The following is a 21,802-nucleotide window of genomic DNA, read 5'->3' as shown; positions in this document are numbered from 1 at the left end:
TGATACAGGATTCATTTGAGGTAAAACTGGAAACAGTAATAATGGTAAATTGAAAATCCTGGTGAATCTCAAGGTAGAAACACTTCTCAAAATCATATTGACAATGTTAGAAGTATTAAAGAGATCAAGACAGTGAACACAAGTAATAAAATCTGCATATCTACAGCCACTATGGAAAACAGTGTGGAGGATCCTCAAAGAATTAAAAATAGAACTACCATATGATCCAGCAATTCGGCTTCTGGGAATATACCCAGAGGTGACAAAAGTGCTAACTGGAAAAGATATTTGCACCCCCGTGTTCATAGCAGCATTATTTACAATAGCCAAGACATGGAAACAACCTAAATGTCCATCAATGGATGAATGTATAAAGAAGTTGTGAGATATATATATACATACACAAACACACGTGTGTATATATATATATATATATATATATATATATATATATATATGATGGACTGTTATATATGTAATGTTATATATATACATATATATATATGATGGAATGTTATTCAGTCATAAAAACAACAACAAAAACGAGGACACCTACCATTTGCAAGAACACGGATGGACCTTGAAGGCATTATGCTAAGTGAAATAAGTCAGATAGAGAAAAACAAATACTATATGATCTCACTTACATGTGGAATCTAAAAAACCCCCATAAAAACCTAGAAAACTAAACTCTTAGAAAAAGAGATCAGATTTGTGGTTACCAAAGGTGGAGGGGAGGGGGAGGGGGAATTGGAGCAAGGTGGTCAAAAGCTACAAACTTCCAGTTATAAGATAAGTAAGTACTAAGTATGTAACATACAACATATGACTATAGCTAACACCATTGTATGATATATAGGAAAATTAAGAGAGTAAATCCTAAGAGTTCTCATCACAAGGAGAAAAATTATATTCCTTTCTTCTTTTCTTCTTTTCTTTTTATTGTGTTTATACAAGAAGATGGATGTTAGCTGAACTTATTTTAATTATCTCACAATATATGCAAATCAAACCATCATGCTGTATGCTATACACTTACACAGTGATTTATATCAATTATTTCTCAATAAACTGAAAAAATCAGCATGTCACTATGATAATATGCATAATTACTGACGACTGAACAATTATCTCCATATATTTAAGCCACAACGTGAAATCTAGCCATGAGATCTTCTCCAAAAGTGCATTATGTATAAATGGCAAAATAATTGGATGGATAATGGTTGAGTTAATGGTGGGCTATCTAAAGTTACTTGGAATTGGTGTCAACAGCTACCCACACAGTAGTTTGATTTCTGATGCATTTCATGCCCATGTATCTTAATGGTTAAAGGAGAAGCTCATTGAAAACTAACTTGAGTTGCCTTGGCTATTCTTGATTCTTTCTTTTTCCATATAAATTACAAGTTAAGTTACACAACAAACTCTCTAGGTCTAGATCAATTTTAGGAGCAATGACATCTTTAAGATATTGAATCTTTTTGTTCATGAATATAGTGCATCTCTCAATTAATGTAGATTTTCTTTACTGTCAATAAATTTTATAATTACTTTGTAAAAGACCTCTGAAATTTTTGTTGTATTTGTCATGGATTGACATTTCATTATTTTTGTTGCTATGAAATAAAGTAATTTTATTTTTCAAATTGCATTTTCTAGCTGTTAGAAAGTAGTAGTGATAAAAAAATAAAATTGACTTTCATATGTTGATCTTATATCTGGTAACCTTGCTAGATTTCTGCATTAATTTTTAAATTTGTCAAATATTGGTAGATGAATTTGGTAATTTTGTGTTTCCTGTCATTTTTTAAAAGAAGAGTTTTGTTTTTCCTTTCAAATTATTTTATTTGTATTTATTTATTTATCTATTTATTTATTTTAAACTAATTTTTATTGGAGTATAGTTGATTTACATGTTGTGTTAGTTTCTGCTGTACAGCAAAGTGAATCAGTTATATATATATATCCACTGTTTTTTAGATTCTTTTTCCATATAGGTCATTACAGAGTATGGAGTAGGGCTCCTTATTAGTTATTAAGTTCTTAATAGTTATCTATTTTATATATAGCAGTGTGTATATGTCAATCCCAATCTCCCAATTTATCCCTCCCCATCCCTTTCCCCCTTGGTAACCATAAGTTTGTTTTCTACATTTGTGACTCTATTTCTTTTTTGTAAATAAGTTCATTTGTACCATTTTTTAAGATTCCACATATAAGTGATATCATATATTTGTCACTCTCTGTCTGAGGTATACATCACTCAGTCTGACAGTCTCTAGGTCCATCCACGTCACTGAAAATGGCATTATTTCATTTTGTTTTTTTTTTTTTATAGCTGAGTAACATTCCATTGTATATATGTACCACATCTTCTATATCCATTCATCTGTCAATGGACATTTAGGTTGCTTCCATGTCCTGGCTCTTGTAAATAGTGCTGCAATGAACATTGGGGTGCATGTATCTTTTCGAATTATGGTTTTCTCCAGATATATGCCCAGGAGTGGGATTGCTGGATCATATGGTAGCTCTATTTTTAGTTTTTTAAAGAACCTCCGTACTGTTTTCCATAGTTGCTGTACCACTCTGCTTTCAGAAAGCAGAGGTAGAAACACATCCTAACTTATTTTATGAAGTCAGTTTTAGCCTAATATCAAAGCCAGACAAAGATATCACAAGGAAGCAAACATCCCAATGAACGCGTTCCTCATGAACATGGAAACAAAATTCTTCCTAAAATATTAGCAAACCAAATCCTGAAACACATAAAAACTTTAAGCGACATGAGAAAGTGGAGTTTATCACAGTTATGCAAGGTTGGTTTAATATCTTAAACTTGATTAATTTAATACACCACATTAATAAAATAAAGAAAATAAAGATGCTCATCTCAATAGGTACGCAATAATGCATCTGTAAGTAGCAATAGTCATCCATGGTAACAACTCTCAAAAAACTAGGAATAGAATTCAAATTTTTCATTTTGATAAGTAGCATATACAAAAAAAACTAGAGCTAGTATTGTATTAATGCTGAAAGATGAAATATTTTTATTTAAGATCAGGAATAAGGCAAAGATGTCTATTCTCAGCATTTCTATTCAACATTGTGCTTGTTGTTCTAGCCAGTTCAGTACGGCAAGAATAAAATTAAAGACATACTTATTGAAAAAAAGAAATACATGTGTCTTCACTTGCAGATGACATCAAAAGCACTATCTTTAAGGAAAAACATAAAATCAACTTCGTAAAAATGAAATATTTTTAATTTTCAAGAGACAGCATTAATAAAATGGAGAAATAATTCAAACAAGGAAAAATATTTCCAAATATTATATCTGAAAAAAGATGTGCATACAAAATACATTTTTTAAATCTAAGAACTCAATAATAAGAGGAAACACTCCCCCCTCCAAATGTGCAATGCAAAGGATTTTAATAGACAGTTCACCAAAGAAGATATATAAGTGACTAATAAGCACTGAAAACATACTCAATTAGCCATTAGGGAAAAGAAAATTAAACTCCATAGAGATACCATTACACTCTACGAAGGATATTTTTATTTATTTTATTTTTTATCATTATAATTTTTTACTATGGTAAGAACCATATAACATGATATATACCCTCTTCACAGAGGTTTAAGTATGCAGTATAATATTATGAACTATAGGCACAATGTCATACAGAAGTTCTCTAGAACTTTTTCACTCTATACCCATTGAGAAGAGGGATATTTTTAAAAAGACTAACAATACCAACTGTTATTGAGTATGTGAAGAAACAATCATACATTTATGTTGGGTGTGTAAAATGTGTATAGCTACTTTGCAAAACAGTTTTAGTAGTTTCTTAAAAGGAAAATCTTACCATGTGGATCAGCAATATGCACACAAATGTTTATAGCAGCATTATTCAAAATAGCCAAGGGCCTAAACTGGCCCAAATGTACATCAACTGTTGAATTAATAAGCAAAATGTGTTAAATGAATGCAATGGAATGCTATTCAGCAATAAAAAGGAACAAACTATTGATACATGCAATGACAGGGATGAATCTCAAAAACATTCTAGTAAATGAAAGAAGCCAGACATAAATGACTGAATACTGTATTATTCCATTTATATAAAGTTTCCAGAAAAGGCAAAACTATAGAGGCTGAAAGCAGATCCACAGTTGTCTGGGTTTAGGGCTGAGAGCCAGGGTTGACTACTGGAATTAGGAAACTTTGGGGGATGATAGAAGGGTTATAAAATTGGACTCTGATAATGGTTTCACAACTATAAATTTTACTAAAAATCATCAAACTGTACATTTACAATGGGTTAATTGTGTGGTACATAAAATACCCCAAAATAAAATTATTTTTATTAGCAACCTAATTTTGTTTTAACTAAAGTGTAATGTTCATGTCCCACACAGATATTGGGTAGCTTGTCTATTAAATAATAATAATGATAACAACAATAATAATAAACCTGTCAAGCTATTAGCAAGCGGAGCAGAGGGGACTGGAAAAATCCTCAGGTGCAACAATAATTTACTTGGCCTGACATCTCTCTGCTTACTAAACCACCATAAGAACCATTTTGATGTGAAAAGGTTAGTTAAGCTGGGCCTGAAAAACACAAGAACTTACATAGTTTTGCACATTCTGGTGATGCCTAGAACTGGAGACTGCTGCTGCTAAATCCAAAGGTAAAACCTCTGTCAAAGTGCTGAAACTCAAAGATAAAAAAATTCTAAAAGAACTAAAAGGTGAAAAAGAAGCTGAAATCACATATATGACAATAATTTTAGCAAAATCCTCATCAAACACAAGGCAAACCAGAAGACAATGGAATGACATAGTTTAAATGTTAAAATAAAAACTGTCAAGCTGTATTTCTATACCCAGTAAAACATCTTTCAAAAATGAACATGAACTATAGACATTTTCAGATAACCAAAAGCTGTGAGAGATTTTACTGCCAGCACTACCAGAAAAGCTAAAGGAATTTCATCAAGCTGTTGAGAAATGATATCAGTTCTACAGAAAGGATGACAAAGCATGAAATTAGTACATGGGGGTAAATAAGCAAAGTATATTTTAATATCCCAATTTCTTTGACAGACTAAGCAAAACAACAATACTGTATTACAGGGTTTATAAAATACATGGTAATAATACACATGTTGTCTTCATGTCAGTTTGAGCCACTATAACAAAGTACCATAGACTGGGTGGCTTATAAACAACAAAAAAATTACTTCTCACATTTCTGTAGGCTGGAAGTCTGAGATCAGTGTGCCACCATGGTCAAGTTCTGGTGAGGCCTCTCTTCCAGGTTTCAGATTTCTGATTTCTTGTTGTGTCTTCATATGATAGCAGAGAGAGGAAGCAAACCCTCTGGTGGCTCTTATAAGTGCACTAATCCCATTCATGAGGGCTCCACCCTCATGACCTCATTGAATCCTAATTACTATCAAAAGCCCCACGTCCTAATACCATCACATTGTAGGTAGAGTTTCAATGTATGAATTTTGGGGGAACGTAAACATTTACTTCACAACACACAACAATAGGGAAAAAAGGACAGGAGAGACAGAGTAAAGTGACTTATACTATTGCAAACTTCTAATATTATATATAAGGTGGTATATTAATTCAAGTTATACTGTGATTAAAGGTACATATTATAATTCCTAGAGCAACAACTAAAATAAGAGCATAGATTGAAATCCAATAAGGGAGATAAATAAGACACTAAGAAAACACATGATTAATCTAAAAGAAAACAAGAAAACAACATGGAAGGAAAAAAGGAACAGAGCAAGCCAATAGAAAACAAATAGCAAGATGGCAGACTTAAACCCAGCCATATCAACAATTACGTTAAGTATAAAGGGGTTAAACATTCCAGTTAAAGGATAGAATTTTCAAAATAGATACAAAGCTAAACAAGACCCAACTATAAGTTGTTTACAAGTGATACATTTTAAAAATAAATATAACAATAGGGAAAGTAAAAAAATGGAAAAAGATATACCATGAAAATAGTAATCATAAGGAATCTTGTGAGTCTTTATTAATGTCAGACAGAGTAGACTTCAAAACAAGGTTTATGACCAGAAGTAAAGAAAAACATTTTATTTATATATTTATCTTGATATTTATTTAGAGCATAATTTTTATATTGTTATAAATGTTAATACAGGTATCCCCCACTTTTCAAAAATTTGCTTTACACCATTTTACTTCTATGAAAGACATACATTAGTACCTGTTTTCACTAATGGAAGGAATTCTGAAGAGAATTTTTGCTTTTACAAAAAAAAAAAAGGCAAAAACTAAAAATAACATTCAGCTTTTGTCTTTCTTTTAAACATCTTTATTGGAGTATAATTGCTTTACAGTGTTGTGTTAGTTTCTGCTGTATAACAAAGTGAGTCAGCTACATGCATACGTATATCCCCATATCCCCTGCCTCTTGTGTCTCCCTCCCACCCTCCTTATCCCACCCCTCTAGGTGGTCGTAAAGCACCCAGCTGATCCCCCTGTGCCATGCAGCTGCTTCCTTTTGTTTTGCAGTGAACCGTTATAGAGGCTGCCCACACCCCGGGCACTGACAGTGGCACCTCCAAGATCCTTTTCCAGGAACTACACTCAACATCTCAGCATCAAGCTGCCATAGCATTGAACTATGTCTGTGAGCATCTGAGCTTTATCTTATTTTGTGCATCTGTTTTCAAGATGTGTCCTAAGGGAATTGCTTCTTCACTTCATGCCATTTCTGGTTACAAAAGGTTTCGTAAGAATGCTCTGCTTTTGGATAGCAGGGGAAACCTGTAATAAAGGGTCAATGCATGAAGAAAATATAACAGTCTTAAAAACTATTTCTCAAGCAATCAGCCACCGAGGTGATCAATTAGGACAGTGAACCAACTTGAAAGTAGCAAGCAAGCCTTTATTCACTTATTGTGTCATAGCAAACAAGACGCAAAAACAAGTGCCAGTTCCTAAGGGTTTCATTTTTCCTCATGGGATGGCACTGGATGAGAGTCAGATGGACGCAGTGCAGATGGGGGAGTCATCTCACTACCAAGGAGCCCTAAACAAAAGGCTTCTGCCTCTTTATGTACCTATGGGCCAGGAGGAGGGAGAGAAAGAAGGGCTAGGAGTAGAAAGGCACTGAGTTAAAGTGGAGAAAAGTGCCTTAACCCAGACCCCTGATTAGGAGGATATGTATTGGGCTAGGAATGCAGACATGCATCTGAGAATGGTTGTCCCAGGAGGTCCTGAGCCCCTGACTGCAATTCACTCCAGAAAATCAATGCATCAGTTCTGTACAAACCTGGTGTGGCCGGGACAGCTTTCTCCCCACGAGGCCTGCCGGGCAAAGCCTTGGAATGACCTGTGGTCAGGGCATGAAGGATCAGACAGTCGTTTGACCTGGAGTCAGACTCCTCAGTGTATGTAGTTTACAAGAGAATTGCAAAGTACATAAAGCTAAAATGCACAGAACTGAAAAAGGAATGGGCATACACTTGGAGACTTTAACATTTCTTTTTTCTGTAATTGAAAGAGCAAACGGAAAAAACTGTCAGTAAGGATACACTTGACCTAGTAAACATTTTTAGCACACTCCTGCCAACAACTGTGCTCATGGAAGCTGGGCCATAAAACAAGGCCCAATAAATTTCAAAACATTTAAATCATACGTAGTATATTTTCTGATCATGACAGAATTAAGTCAGAAAGAGATACCAAAAAGATACTAGTAAACACTACACATATTTGGAAATTAAAATATACACTTCTAAAAACCCATGGGTTAAAGAAGAATCACAAGGGAATTAGAAAATATTTTGAATTAAACAGTAATACAAGCACTACATATCACAATTTGCAGGGGCCACTTCTACTTCCATTCCTTGGTTCCCCAGATCCAAATATTCTAAATACGATCCAAATATCTAAATATAAGAGAAACTTGTTACTGTCCAAAACATACACCACGTCTCGTAAGATGGTACCACAACTTCCTAAGATACTGTCTCTCAGATGGTCCTTAAAGTGAATCTCTATTAGGCGCTGCCAGCTTTCTGTAAGACAACTGCTTTTAGGTCAGTTTTTCTCAAACGTTTTTCATTATCCCCCCCTGCCACCCTTATTCCAAGGAAATTAAAAAAATTTTTGCCCCTAATCATTGTAATATCTAAGATTTTTCTGCCCCTTAAAACAATCTTTTGGGCTTCCCTGGTGGCACAGTGGTTGAGAATCTGCCTGCTAATGCAGGGGACACGGGTTCGAGCCCTGGTCTGGGAAGATCCCACATACTGCGGAGCAACTGGGCCCGTGAGCCACAACTACTGAGCCTGCGCGTCTGGAGCCTGTGCTCCGCAACAAGAGAGGCCGCAATAGTGAGAGGCCCGCGCACCGTGGTGAAGAGTGGCCCCCGCTTGCCACAACTGGAGAAAGCCCTCACACAGAAACTAAGACCCAACACAGCCATAAATAAATAAATAAATGAAGTAGCTATTAATTTAAAAAAACAAACAAACAATCTTTTGCCTTTTGTGGAGGCAATATCACTCCCATTGAAAATGAATGTTCTCCATGGTATGGTAAAGAGCAATACTTGTTAATTCCATAGGCAAAAGCTCCTTTCTATACTTCTTTTGCTGTGAAATGTGTCCTTGGTCAAAAGGATGCTTTGTGTTGTATATGTCAATATGGTACATAAGTCCTTCTGTAGATGGTGGTGTACATAAGCCATGGTGGTGATGGCAGAAGCATTGAGGACAAGAGAGACAAATCCAGAATAAATGTCTATTTCAGTGAGAACAAATTGCTGCATCTCCATGATGGAAAGCACTGATAACCACTCTTGACCTCTCAAGGCATTAACCGTCCTATCTCAGTCTTAACCTTTATAAGAGATCGAGGCAAAAGAGTATGTTGAATAGATACCAGTTAATCTCTTTTCTCAGTTACCCCACTACTTTCTCTATAGGCTTCTATACAGAGTTGTTTTGCTAGCAGGTATGGAGGTTATGCATGGAATCAATAATCTGGCTTCCACCACTGCTGAGTGCCCAAGCAGTAATAGCATGGACCAATATAAAGATATACAGATTGCCAACAAAAACATGAAAGGATGCTCAACATCACTAATCATTAGAGAAATGCAAATCAAAACTACAATGAGGTATCACCTCACACCAGTCAGAATGGCCATCATCAAAAAATCCACAAACAATAAATGCTGGAGAGGGTGTGGAGAAAAGGGAACCCTCTTGCACTGTTGATGGGAATGTAAATTGATACAGCCACTATGGAGAACAGTATGGAGATTCCTCAAAAAACAAAAATAGAACTACCATACGACCCAGCAATCCCACTACTGGGCATATACCCTGAGAAAACCATAATTAAAAAAGAGTCATGTACCACAATGTTCATTGCAGCTCTATAGCCAGGACATGGAAGCAACCTAAATGTCCATCGACAGATGAATGGATAAAGAAGATGTGGCACATATATACAATGGAATATTACTCAGCCATAAAAAGAAACGGAACTGAGTTATTTGTAGTGAGGTGGATAGACCTAGAGTCTGTCATACAGAGTGAAGTAAGTCAGAAAGAGAAAAACAAATACTGTATGGTAACACATATATATATGGAATCTAAAAAAAAAAAAAAAAAAAGGTCCTAAAGAACCTAGGGGCAGGACAGGAATAAAGACGCAGACGTAGAGAATGGACTTGAGGACACAGGGAGGGGGAAGGGTAAGCTGGGATGAAGTGAGAGAGTGGCACTGACATATATACACTACCAAATGTAAAATAGATAGCTAGTGGGAAGCAGCCGCATAGCACAGGGAGATCAGCTCGGTGCTTTGTGACCACCTAGAGGGGTGGGATAGGGAGGGTGGGAGGGAGACGCAAGAGGGAGGGGATATGGGGATGTGTGTATATGTATATTGATTCACTTCGCTATAAAGCAGAAACTAACACACCATTGTAAAGCAATTATACTCCAATAAAGATGTTCAAAAAAAAAAAGAGTGGGGTTACTCTGAAATACATTTTGTATGAGAGACTGCCAAGTAAACTTACACTGTTATGTTCTTGATAAAAGATAATGAGTTTGAATCAGAATAAGAGGAATTGTGTTAAAAATAAACAAATAAATAAATAAAACCATTTCTGAATAGATCAGTAATCCACCTGGTGGCGTGTTGATTACAGCTGACCGACCAAATGAACTCTCATGCTCCATTCTTACTGTCCCCTTTTCCTCTACACACAAAGGTCAGAATCTTCTTAATGAAGTGTATCTTGAGATCAATAAACTCTTGATTGTTTTGTAATGTAACTTTTGATTGCATTGTTTATGATGAAAAAGTTCCCAAATATTGAGGTTGATTTTTGAATTCATGCCTGGAAACCATGACTCTTGTGGAGGAAAGAAATCATTTTCTATCCATATAAAAGAAGTAAAGGATTTGTTTTCCTGTACTTTCAAAATCCTAGAAACTAGTTAGTATGTCTCAGAATTACACATGTCAAGCATAAACAGATATGGCCCCAGTTTCATCCCATGGTTTCCTGATCACTCACAATAAACTTCACAAGATTCAATTCAATCATCCTACATCTTTATTCCTTCATACCATCAAGAATCTAACTGTATGTCCAAATAATAAGTTTTCAAGCAAAAATATAGACTGTGACTCGTAATTACACTTTTTAGGTTTAGGAATTCTTGAGTAATTAATGCCTTTGGATTTTTAATATCTGTTTTTGAATGCTTAAACCAAAATAAAGTAGAACAGCAGGACTCAGGAATATCTAGATTTCTTTACTTAATGATAGTTGGTGAAAACAAGTGAGATCTATTTTCCTCATGTGATCTGAGAATAGACTAGAGCAACCCACATTTATGCTGGAGCTCTGCCCTTTTCCCCCAAATGATTCAGCTAAACCTCATGAAGATTTAACATTAGGTAATAGAATGTCCTTTCCTAAAATAGCTTTAGTCCAAAAAAGCTGTTATGTGAGAATGAAGTCAGAGAATTAATAAGGAGATCTGCACAAAGCACCTTGACCAATTTCTGAGGAGAAATGTATGGTAAAGGATGGACCAAGGTGACTTTTTCTGGTATCTCTCCCTCTTGAGAAAGTGGCAGAATGGGGCCACGAGAGTTCAAGGTAAATGGGAGTTTGAAGCAATTATCTAAATAATTCAGACAAGAAGGCACACTTAGGCTTGTCAAAGTCACTGAACCTAAATATTTTGAATCCTGTTAGAAATTTATTAAAGTATCTCTAGGGCACACATACCGATAATGACTCATTGCGTGAAGGAAAAATGTTATCCCTGGAAAAAGTAGGCTCATGTACATATACCGTGTTAAATAAATGTTCAATATTCTTTCTACTTTACTTTGCCCAGTAGATAGCGCCTTTCACCTACATAAAAAGTACAAATAATGTCCTTATATCCTATTCATAGCATTTATAATTCTGTATTTCTAAAATAATTTTCTAAGTAGCATGAGTTTTCACCCAGAAGAAAAAATCAGTGTAGCTGATATGAATACAAAATAAAGGAAGAAAAGAAAAGGAAATAGAATTACCCACACGCTTCTGGGAAATAAAAAGACTTCACAAGCTATAAAAAAATCATTTTATTCACAGGGTACATTTCCAAAATTTCTCCAAGTAAGGGAGGTAGAGAAATTGAGACTTACTGAACCTTCCCAGTACCAGCCATAATTACAATGAACACAGCAAAGAAAAAGACATGTTTTTACAGCAAACCTCCTCCTATGACATTGCATTTAAATTCTGTGGAAAGAACAACTCAGCAGAACCAACAGAGATACTGTTTTTCTCAAGTCATACTATAAAAAGTACCAATTAAAGTTTTTTCTTACCTGCTACATATTCTATGAAACTAAAAAGAGAAGAAATGAAGAGCACAGATTTTCCCCACACCTACTGCCAGTGGAGTTTGGTTTTATTAGGAAGAAGTAATTCCAGGTACACTTCAAAAGTGATTTCAATTTTATGGTCTAATCTAACATCTTTTCCAGAATTACTGCATCTATGGACTTTTAGACTACTGTACATGGAAGAACATTTGAATTTTTCTATTTTTTTCTTAGCCCCAGTCTCTGCAAATTTGCTCTTGAAAAACAGCTTGCATACATGTGGAATACTATATAATGTGCAATCATTGAGTTAAAGAGAAACTTTCTTTTTCAAAGCTTTTCAGACTAACTATGTTGTATGGTTAACTGGAGTTCTAATCATGTTCCAGACTTTTAAAAATTTAGGCAAGTTTTCAATGGAGCTCTCCTTGTCTGTTCTCGCCCCCTTCCTTCTAGTGTCTCTGACTTTGATGTACCCCAGTGGCCATCAATCATCACAAATTGTGAATCCTATATATTATGAAAGAGTTGTCTCTAGTAACCTACCAACAAGAAAGCCCAAAGGATTGGTGCTAAAGAATGAATGAGAAACAGAAAAAAAAATTGTTTCCTTGATTCCACGAATGCTACAATTTGCTGGAAAAACAAACATTTTTAGTCTATGTGTCCTCCTGTGGCTATCATCTAAGGTGTTCCCTATGAGAAGGTTCTACTACTTCAACAAAGGATATTTACATATTATTATCAGACGTCTCCAAGGCCTATATACTATTGTGCATTTATATAAAATAGTCACATTCACTACATTTATAAGAGTTCTTGCTGATGATAAAGATACAACTTGGAACAAACATGGTTACACCTCTAGAGTGATGGGGTACATGAAGGAAATACACAAGGAAGTGGGAGCCAAGCCAGAAAAAGTTAAGGCACCCTCTGCCACCCCCCACAAGGTCAGCCATCTTTTTCTTTTCAATGGGCATAACTAATGCAAGGGGTGTGTGTGTGTGTTTACACTAGAACACAGTGGAGAAAATACATCTATGTCTGCCTAAGTAATCATGAATATAAAAGCCTTTTACTGAGGTAAAATTTTGGGAGCAGTGGACTAAAGCTAACTCTGCATAGCATAGGGTGATCATGTTTCAAAGGGTCAAGTTCAAGGTAACACTTCCTACTATCGCTGCTGCATTATGATAAAAGATCTAAATAATCTTATTTTGGGAGTACGCATCAAAGTGGAGATGGAAGAGGGGTGTGAGAATGGGAGTGTTTACATATTCAGGCTCAGACACCAAGGAAAGCCCAACTTGGAGAGGGCAGAAAGGGGGTAGCATTTAGACCGTGAGGGTCCAAGTAGGTAAATAAGTGCCACTTCTGCTTTTCTCCCTAAGCATCTCACAGTCTCACGCTGCTTTCTCTACTGTCTTTCCATCATTAGCCATAACAACTGCATGACAATATATTTCCTTTAAAATGTTTTGAAAAGGTTCTTGAGGCTGACACAAGGACAGCAGCCTCTGTGCTCTCTCTTTGCTGCACACTAAGATCCTTCCCAGTGGTCCCTCTCCATTAAAGCCCTGATTTTTATCTGTATCTTTTTCATTTTGGTTAAACCTCTTTTTTAAGATTACAATTCTCCATTTCTCTTACTATGTAGAGAAAAACAGACATACCTATCTCCTGACTTTCTCTGCCCTGGATAAAAATCACATCTCTTAGATGTTTATTGGTATCATGTGAAACATAAGCTTTTAAAATGACAAATAACTGGAGAAAATCTAATTACATAGAAGCAGAAAGAGACATGATCAATATATTTAGATACTATTCTATAAAACTCCCAGATAGCTTCGCATCATTGATTCTATCCCACAGCTTCAATAGGAAAGCAAGTCAGAAAGAATTTTAGCACAATGTAGAGATCAATACAAACACAGGAGGTAGGTAAATTAGTGACCATGACCAAAATATAATTCCTCTTTTGTGCTTTAAAAAGTTATAGTTATGGGCTTTGGCTATCATACAAATGCTCACAGGTATTGTAAGTCAATTTATAGTAAGTTATTTACTCCTTATTAGTTAGAGATGGAAGAAATCAAAAATACTGGCACCAGAAAATCAGAAGAAGGAGACAGAAGCGTATATTTTTTCTTTATTGCAATGACAAGCAGAATTTTTGTGTTATGTTTGAATGAATTTTCCATTTATGTATTTATTTCAATCTCTCACCCCTAGGATGTAGGTAAAAACTTCAGAGAAGCCTAGGCTGGGGGTAAAGCCAGTAGTATCCATTTTCTTATGCTAGGAAGAAAAAAGGTTATAGCAATTGCAGACTCACACAAATCTCCTTTCACTTACAAAATAGGAATTTTATGGTGCTCAACCTAAACACTGCGGCTTCATATTTAGGATTTTATAAACAGACAGTCTAGGCTTCAGGATGCCTTTGGATGAGTCTCCAGGGTTTTCAAAGAGGCTATAGAACTTTCTCTAGGCTACTAGAGAACTAGTAGAATATGTGCTATCTTCCCAGCTTCAAGAACTCAGAAAATGCATCAGAGTAGAGAAAAAAAGCTCTGTTTTTAATAAACACTGGCAAGGCCATAATCAGGTCAGGATGACCAGAAATCTATCACAAGACACCCAAATTTAAAGAGCACAAGTTTAAGCATCTCAGCAAATGTCCACACCAACTCTCTAGTCACAAGGCTACTAGCTTGACCCCGGAGGCAGGCCAGCTTCCTTGATAGTGGACAGAGATAGAGAGTGCTGGAAAGCCAAGGCCAAGGGCAGAGACTTCTCTGACCCTTTGTATCCGGAGAGCGCGGGGACTGAGTTTTTCCTCCTTTCGACTTGCCTCTTCCTTGTCCCAGCACTCAATTCACGGAAGTTGCCAAAATTGCTACTTGTATTTAGTTGTTGTTACTGCTCACTTTGTAAGAGGCTTGATCTATGTTGCAGGTGCCTCGGAGTGTCTGCACACTTCCATCCCTGCTGTGTGCCCACTAAAATCAGATCATCTCAGAGGAGACCTCTACACTGGGAAGATGAAGAAATAAAAAGCACAGTATTGTTCTCAAGACATTCCTCCACATGCTCATCCTCAAGTTCCCACAAACGTCCTTATAGCTCTTGATCTTTGAAACTCTACAGGCAGAGAGCAGTTATTACCTGGTTCTGATGGGAAAGTTTTTATACAACACAGTAAGCATTTCCTTAAGTTTTCAGGGGACTGTGACTTTTTTTTCCTCTTAGGCCCCTCCTAACAAGGATTTATCAGTTAAAAATTTCACAAAGTCAGTATTTTTAAACATAGAAATGAAAACTCTAGGTGGCTGATTTTCAAAACAGAGAAATAGGAGGTGGTATATAATAAAATCACAATCTACCGTAGTTGCCGACAAGAAGAAATGTTATTGATATCATTTCTATTTGAAATTATCTGTAACATTCCTGTAAATCTTTTGACTAATCTCAGAATATTTTTGGAAAATTCAGAGTCCTAGGATTTTCCCAGTTATTTTCCAGGTAGATTTTAAGCCATGTTGCCCATTGCTTCAGGTATAAGTTACATTTAACCTAAACAAGGTTTTTACCCCAGAAAAGGGCATAAAACATCACAAAGCCAAACAGAGTACTGTTTGAACATGTCACTTTGGATCATTGGATCATTTTGGATCATTTGCCCTTGTTAAAATAGCTAAAAGTGAATTATACAGAAACAAAATCCAGGAAACACTCCTTAACTTCCTGTGTTACTTACAGTTTAGATGCACAATGTTGTATAAACTTGGTCAAATACTCTATATAAAGCATATGTGTCCAGTGTCCTCTTCCATATAGAAATCTTTCATATAAAAAATTACTTTTCTTTGTTATGGAGTGACTTAATCCTTTAGGCATCTTCATTTGACCAAAGTCTAATTAAAATCAAACAGAGGTTATCCTTACTCATGATCCTTAACATCAGTGCAATTCTCCAGTTGGAGCTAATAAAAATAAAAATTCGCATCAGGTACTCATTTTCAGTCTCTTCAACCCCTCTTTTATCCCCATGGACATTTAGTGACATTTTTGTCACTAAAAAGCAATTTAAAAATTACACTGATGTCAGAGGGTGACATCTTCTCTTGGCAGATGCATCAAAAATGATGAAATACTTTTGTATTAAATGTGTCTGCCATAACTTGAATCTCTTCTGAGCTGCATCTTAAGGGTCAGTAATATTAAAATGTAATCAACCAAATTTGACAAAGAGGTCCAATTCTGAAGGTCTCAATTTCAAATAAACAAAATAAAATAATGGGAGTTTAGAATTCAACTTCTTGATGTGGCACATATATACAATGGAATATCACTCAGCCATGAAAAGGGACGAAATTGAGTTATTTGTAGTGAGGTGGATGGAGTTAGAGTCTGTCATACAGACTGAAGTAAGTCAGAGAGAGAAAAACAAATACAGTATGCTAATGCATATACATGGAATCTAAAAAAATAGTACTGATGAACCTAGTGGCAGGGCAGGAATAAAGACGCAGACATAGAGAACAGACCTGAGGACACGGAGGTGGGGGGTGGGAGGGGAAGCTGGGACAAAGTGAGAGAGTAGCATTGACATATATACACTACCAAATGTAAAATGGATAGCTAGTGGGAAGCAGCTGCATAGCACAGGGAGATCAGCTCAGTGCTTTGTGATGACCTAGAGGGGTGGGATAGGGAGGATGGGAGGGAGACGCAAGAGGGAGGAGATATGGGGATATATGTATACGTATAGCTGACTCATTTTGTACAGCAGAAACTAACACAACATTGTAAAGCAATTATACTCCAATAAAGATGAAAAAAATAAAAAAGAATTCAACTTCTTAAGAGTAATAGAGTATGCCAGAGTACTCTGAAAGATAATTCTAGAAAGATCCTCACTTAGGAAAACACATATTTCAATAAGGATGGATATATATAACTTTATGCTACACACACGTACACACACACAGACACTCAAAACTCCTAGGTTTAGACACATCTATCTAACCACAGAAAAGGGAATATGTATGGCATACTTAAGAATTACCACTATAAAATAATGCCAAACTGTAACCTACTCTAAGAAAACATTCTCATTAAATTGTAGTCCTACTTTGAATGATGAGAGCATGTATGTGTATCCTTAACTGAAGACAATATGGAACAATCAAAATATCACTTTGGTCTAATCCAGGGTTTCTCAACCTTGGCACTATTGGCATTTTCAAGTGGGGAATTCTTTGTTGGGGAGGCAGGGGACGCTGCTCTGTGCATTGTAGGATGTTTAGCAGGATCCTGGGCCTCTATCCACTACATGCTGGCAGCACCCTCCAAATCATGACAATCAAAAATGTCTCCAGACATTGCCAAGTGTCACCAGATGGGGGAGGGGAATCACCCCGTTAAGAAGCCCTGATCGAATTACACTTTATCGATTTGGGCCATTTCTGTTTTGCCTTTCAGAAACCCCAAATGTATAGACTAACCACTGTACAAATCTATCGCATAAACCTAGCCCAGGAATCATAAGATGTAAAATTTCCAGAAGGCATCTCCAGTGGAACTGTGACACATGGGTTCTATGGAGCTCATTAGTTACATCTGAACAATTTTAATAATTAAAGCACTAATCTGAGTGATACATATTTTATTAACTTTTATGTATGTTTTTTGTTAGGCCTTTTATATTTTGATGAAACATATAGCTAAAAATATATTCCTTTTTAAGGTAGTTATTAAGTAATAACAATAGCTCAAAAGAGGAAATATATTCAGGGTTGTACACATAGCGAATATTTAATGCAACTCCCTCATAGTACATTCTCATTACATTTTTGTTGCCAAATAGGATCAAAAGAGCAAATGAGATCTGCAGAGAATCAATACTCTCAAATTCTTAACTTTCTAAATATCAACAGAATCTGTGTTATGTCAACCAGCCGTATTTTAACTGCTGATCTCTATAATAACCTCAATATTCAATCATATTTAGAAATTGGCTATTCCAATGATGTAGAATTTTTCCAAGGGCTTTTTTATCTTGGTATCTTTTAAATTAACCCACCAAAAACTGCCACCTGTTTAACTGTTTTAGTCTATATTGTATACTAAGTTTCTACCATTAAAAATGAAGCAGAACTTTTGGGTACAGTTTACCTACATTTTGGTGACACTTAAAATAAAGTTAGTGATTTCTACTGTCTCCTTTTAGATTAAGGCATCCCAAAGCACAAAGACCATGTGAGGTTTCTTTTACCTTTCTCTTATATGTAAACACATCTGGCTTGTAATCTGTCAATGGAGTTTGTGTGCAGTTGTGTCGAAGCTGAGGTAACAAGCCTTCTAAGCAGTCCTACCTGTTACTAAGGAAATAAACAGCTACTAATTCACATCCCTTTACTGGTGTGAACCATGCTTGATGACCATGCTTAACACAGGACTTACTCATGAGATGCTGGGAAGAGTCACATTGACTAAACCAATTCTGCTCATTTGGAGTGATTTGGGGGTAAGGCTTGCATCTCATACTGGTTTGAGCATTACAGCAGCATGCAGTAAGCTGGCTTCTCTCATATCAAGGTGTAGTAGGTAGTACATAATGCATTTGTAGCTCTCCAACACCAGTTACAGATTTTTGCCATCCCAGGTCATGTGGGTTTGGCTTTCATAATCACACAGGAATGAGCTTTGTTTAACAGTGTGTGTGTGAGAGTCTATGTAAGAGGGTACACAAATATATGCATTCTTTTATGTGTGCATGCATATTCTTTATCTTGGAGGGAACATACCATGGTAGATAGAAAAGGATATGCCTTCCAATCTATCTTCCAGAGACTAAGCTTTACGTCATTGTGCTTTACTTCATCTCCAAACATTAAATTATGAAGACAATTCTGCCAATTTGCAAATAAATAATGCACTCACATTTGCAGTTTTTTGCACTAAAATAATAATAATGCAAACAGGTTACATAATGCACACCTAAAATTGAGTTTATGCCCTAAATTCTGAGGAGGGAAAGTGGCTCTTCATCCTGACAATGAATCAACCCAGACTAAATTCAACAATGCTTCACATTGTCTAAGTAGACCTGACAAAAGGGGAGGAGGTCATTCTTATTTAACATTTTTTAAATGGAAGGGAAGGGAACTCTAGTTAACATAGACTTGGTTCAACAAATCACAATAATCAGCTGTAGCATTTTGGATCCATATTATTCAGTAAGGGATTTTTAAAATCTACCCCATCACCTACTCACTGCCTTTAAATAAGGCAAAAATAAATAATAATTTTTTTAAAACCTATAGAGTTCTAATGTTAGTCTTAATAAGATAGTTTTTTTTTTAAATTAAGCCAGTTCATGTTGATAATCACTAACACTTTTACCCTGGCGTTTCATTTACTATACCTTGATTAATTCCTCAGCTTCAACAACTAGAGTTTTGTCTTGTTTGTGAACTGTACCATCGCTATTTGAACCATGAAAATGTGGTTTACCAACATCATTTCATCAGCATGTTACTAGTTGCACATCCACCATGTGCTATAAAAGATTTCATAGGACATTTCACTTCTTTTTTTGTCCTTCCAGCCAACAGTAAAAGTAGAGTTCTCCTTGAGTTTTTGTTGTCGTTTTTTCCAAGTGGCCCACGCAAATCCATGAAACGACCTGACCATTCCCTTTTGGAATCACGTAGAAAACCTAACAAAAATACCCTGGCTCAGTCCTTTCTTTTTCCACAGTCCCTAGGAAGTGGGTGGGAGTGAGGTGTCCTCACATGGGTCTAACTGCATTCTCAGTGCACCAATTTTATGAAGATACCAGAGTTGGAGAAATTCCTCCGGCATGGCATGGAAGCCAGAAAAGGGCAGGACATTGTCATAGTAGTGGTGGCTGATGGGTTGTTCATGCATATTCACAGAGAAGGGCCAGAAGCCGTAGATGGCCACCTCTTCACAGAGGCCCAGGGCCGCGCTCACCAGAAACAGTCCTGTGGACAGGCGCTTGGCATGAATTCCCCTACTTTTCCAGAACTTCCCAATGCTACGCAGAAAGTTGGGGTTGGCAAAGAGCACTGTTTGATTGGCACCAACATCTGACAGTGTGTAATAAACCCGGAGGGATGGCTCTGTTCCCGTCTTCATAGAAAAGGCAGGCATGTAGATGTAACTGTGGTTATACACTTTCATGTGGTCCACAAACGTCTTTCTGGACCACAGCAGGTTCTGAAACCTATCAAAAAGAAGAAGCTCAATTAAACCTGGAGAAAAGAAACTCATCAATACCCACTCTACCATTCTTCTGATGGCCCTGATAGCTCATATCATCTCAGTAAAAAACAAGAAAAACACTTCTCTTGTATTTAAAATCCACCTTGAACTTACCAGTTATCTCTCATCAAGTAGCCTGACTTTTCCCCACTGCAACATCTTAAACTCCAGTTAAGATTCTTTAATGAGATGCCCTCTGAACTAAAATGCATTGTACATTTTGTTCTCTTTTAGAATTTACTTGCCTGGAATGTAAAAATGATTTAATACTCATGAATTCACAAAGATTGTTGGTTGTTGGATAGGCTTTTGAAAAAAGCTACTTGTGTGGTAGACATAAGCACAGGACTGGTTTTCTCATCTGCAAATCAAAGGAATCACTTCTAAGATACTTCTTACCATTGAAATTCTATAAGTATGCAGCTTAATCAGTGAATGCTATATTATAATATTACATGGAAAAAGAAAGACTTGTCTCTATTATAAAATGATACTAAGAGTTGCCCATATTGCTTGCTCCAAAGAACTCCACTTTCCTATGTTCTTTCAGTTTGGATTACATAGAAAGAGGATCTCTGATTCAAATGTATTCAGCTAAAATTAATGGTACACATCCTATGCATCAGGCATTGGGGAAGTAAAATTTTAATGACCCGATTTTTAATCTCAGGAAATTCCAGTGCAATTGTGAAACAAAAATATAAGTGAGCACAATATAATGTTCTAAGTGCGACCGTTGATATTTGTCTAAATTACTATGGAATACAGATGAAAAAATAATTCTGCCTTGGGAGAGAGACAGAGTGGGTTCCAAGAAAGCTACAGAGAGGGGATGACATTTAAATACATCTCCTTAGGGGAACAACAGGAAGAACAACCACTAAACTATAAAGGACACTTTGGTCATAGGCAAGGGTGCAGTGTCCTGAAGCAATGATGAGGATTCTGTGTCCCTGGAACCAGCGAGACAGGGATTGTGGAGGCAGTGATGGGAGATGAGGTGTGTTGCCAAAACCCTTGCATCTCTAATTTGTTTGGGCTGTACTCTGTGATGACTGAGAACCTTCACAGAAGTGAGTACTTAGAGCACTTACTATCTGGATTACAAATATTTCATCATTTGTTTAGTTGTCAATCATCTGTGTCAAAAAAAGTGACTCTGGTGATCTGGGGAAGGAAGAGGCTGGTGGCCTGGAGACCAGTTAAGAGGTTGCTGATGTAGCTCAAGTGAAAAAAGACAAAAAGACAGTGAGTGCCTTGTAACTTCATGTTCTTTCACAAATGGAAGTCACCTGTCTTGGGTTACTTGCAGATGAAGAAGCAGCATTTGAGAATGGAATTGAGCCACTACCAGCAGAGGGAAGTCTGGCCTGACAGGTTGGCAGGGCTCATCAGAAATATGTGAAACTGAAATTCTGAATACACAAATCCACAGGATTTTATGTCGCAATCAATGTTATGAACTCTGCCTGCCAAGAAAGATGTGCTTCTAAAGCCCAAAGGAAGGGAAATTGCTCAAGTTTTCTTCATGTCCTTGATTCAGCAGCCTGTCTTAGCAATTTTCCCTGG

At 36.4% G+C, this 21,802-nt stretch overlaps 1 protein-coding gene across 2 annotated transcripts in view; it reads right to left on the bottom strand.

The window, feature by feature from the left end:
- Positions 1 to 11,552: 11,552 nt before the first annotated feature.
- The window catches only part of ST8SIA1 (ST8 alpha-N-acetyl-neuraminide alpha-2,8-sialyltransferase 1), a 180,377-nt gene continuing 170,127 nt past the window's right edge, over positions 11,553 to 21,802 (bottom strand). The window contains exons 5-6 of one of the 2 annotated variants that reach the window (XM_028162041.2): positions 19,943 to 20,195; positions 11,553 to 15,855 (exon numbers count right to left, since the gene is read on the bottom strand). In XM_028162041.2, coding sequence (XP_028017842.1) covers positions 15,841 to 15,855; positions 19,943 to 20,195 — 268 coding nt within the window. In that variant the 3' untranslated portion in view covers positions 11,553 to 15,840. Of the gene's footprint in view, positions 20,196 to 21,802 lie in introns of both variants that reach the window. The other variant, XM_007194830.3, reaches the window with a different exon arrangement.

Source organism: Balaenoptera acutorostrata, chromosome 11, assembly GCF_949987535.1.
Source record: "Balaenoptera acutorostrata chromosome 11, mBalAcu1.1, whole genome shotgun sequence".
Lineage (NCBI taxonomy): Eukaryota > Metazoa > Chordata > Mammalia > Artiodactyla > Balaenopteridae > Balaenoptera > Balaenoptera acutorostrata.
This window is presented reverse-complemented; position numbering and strand designations above follow the sequence as displayed.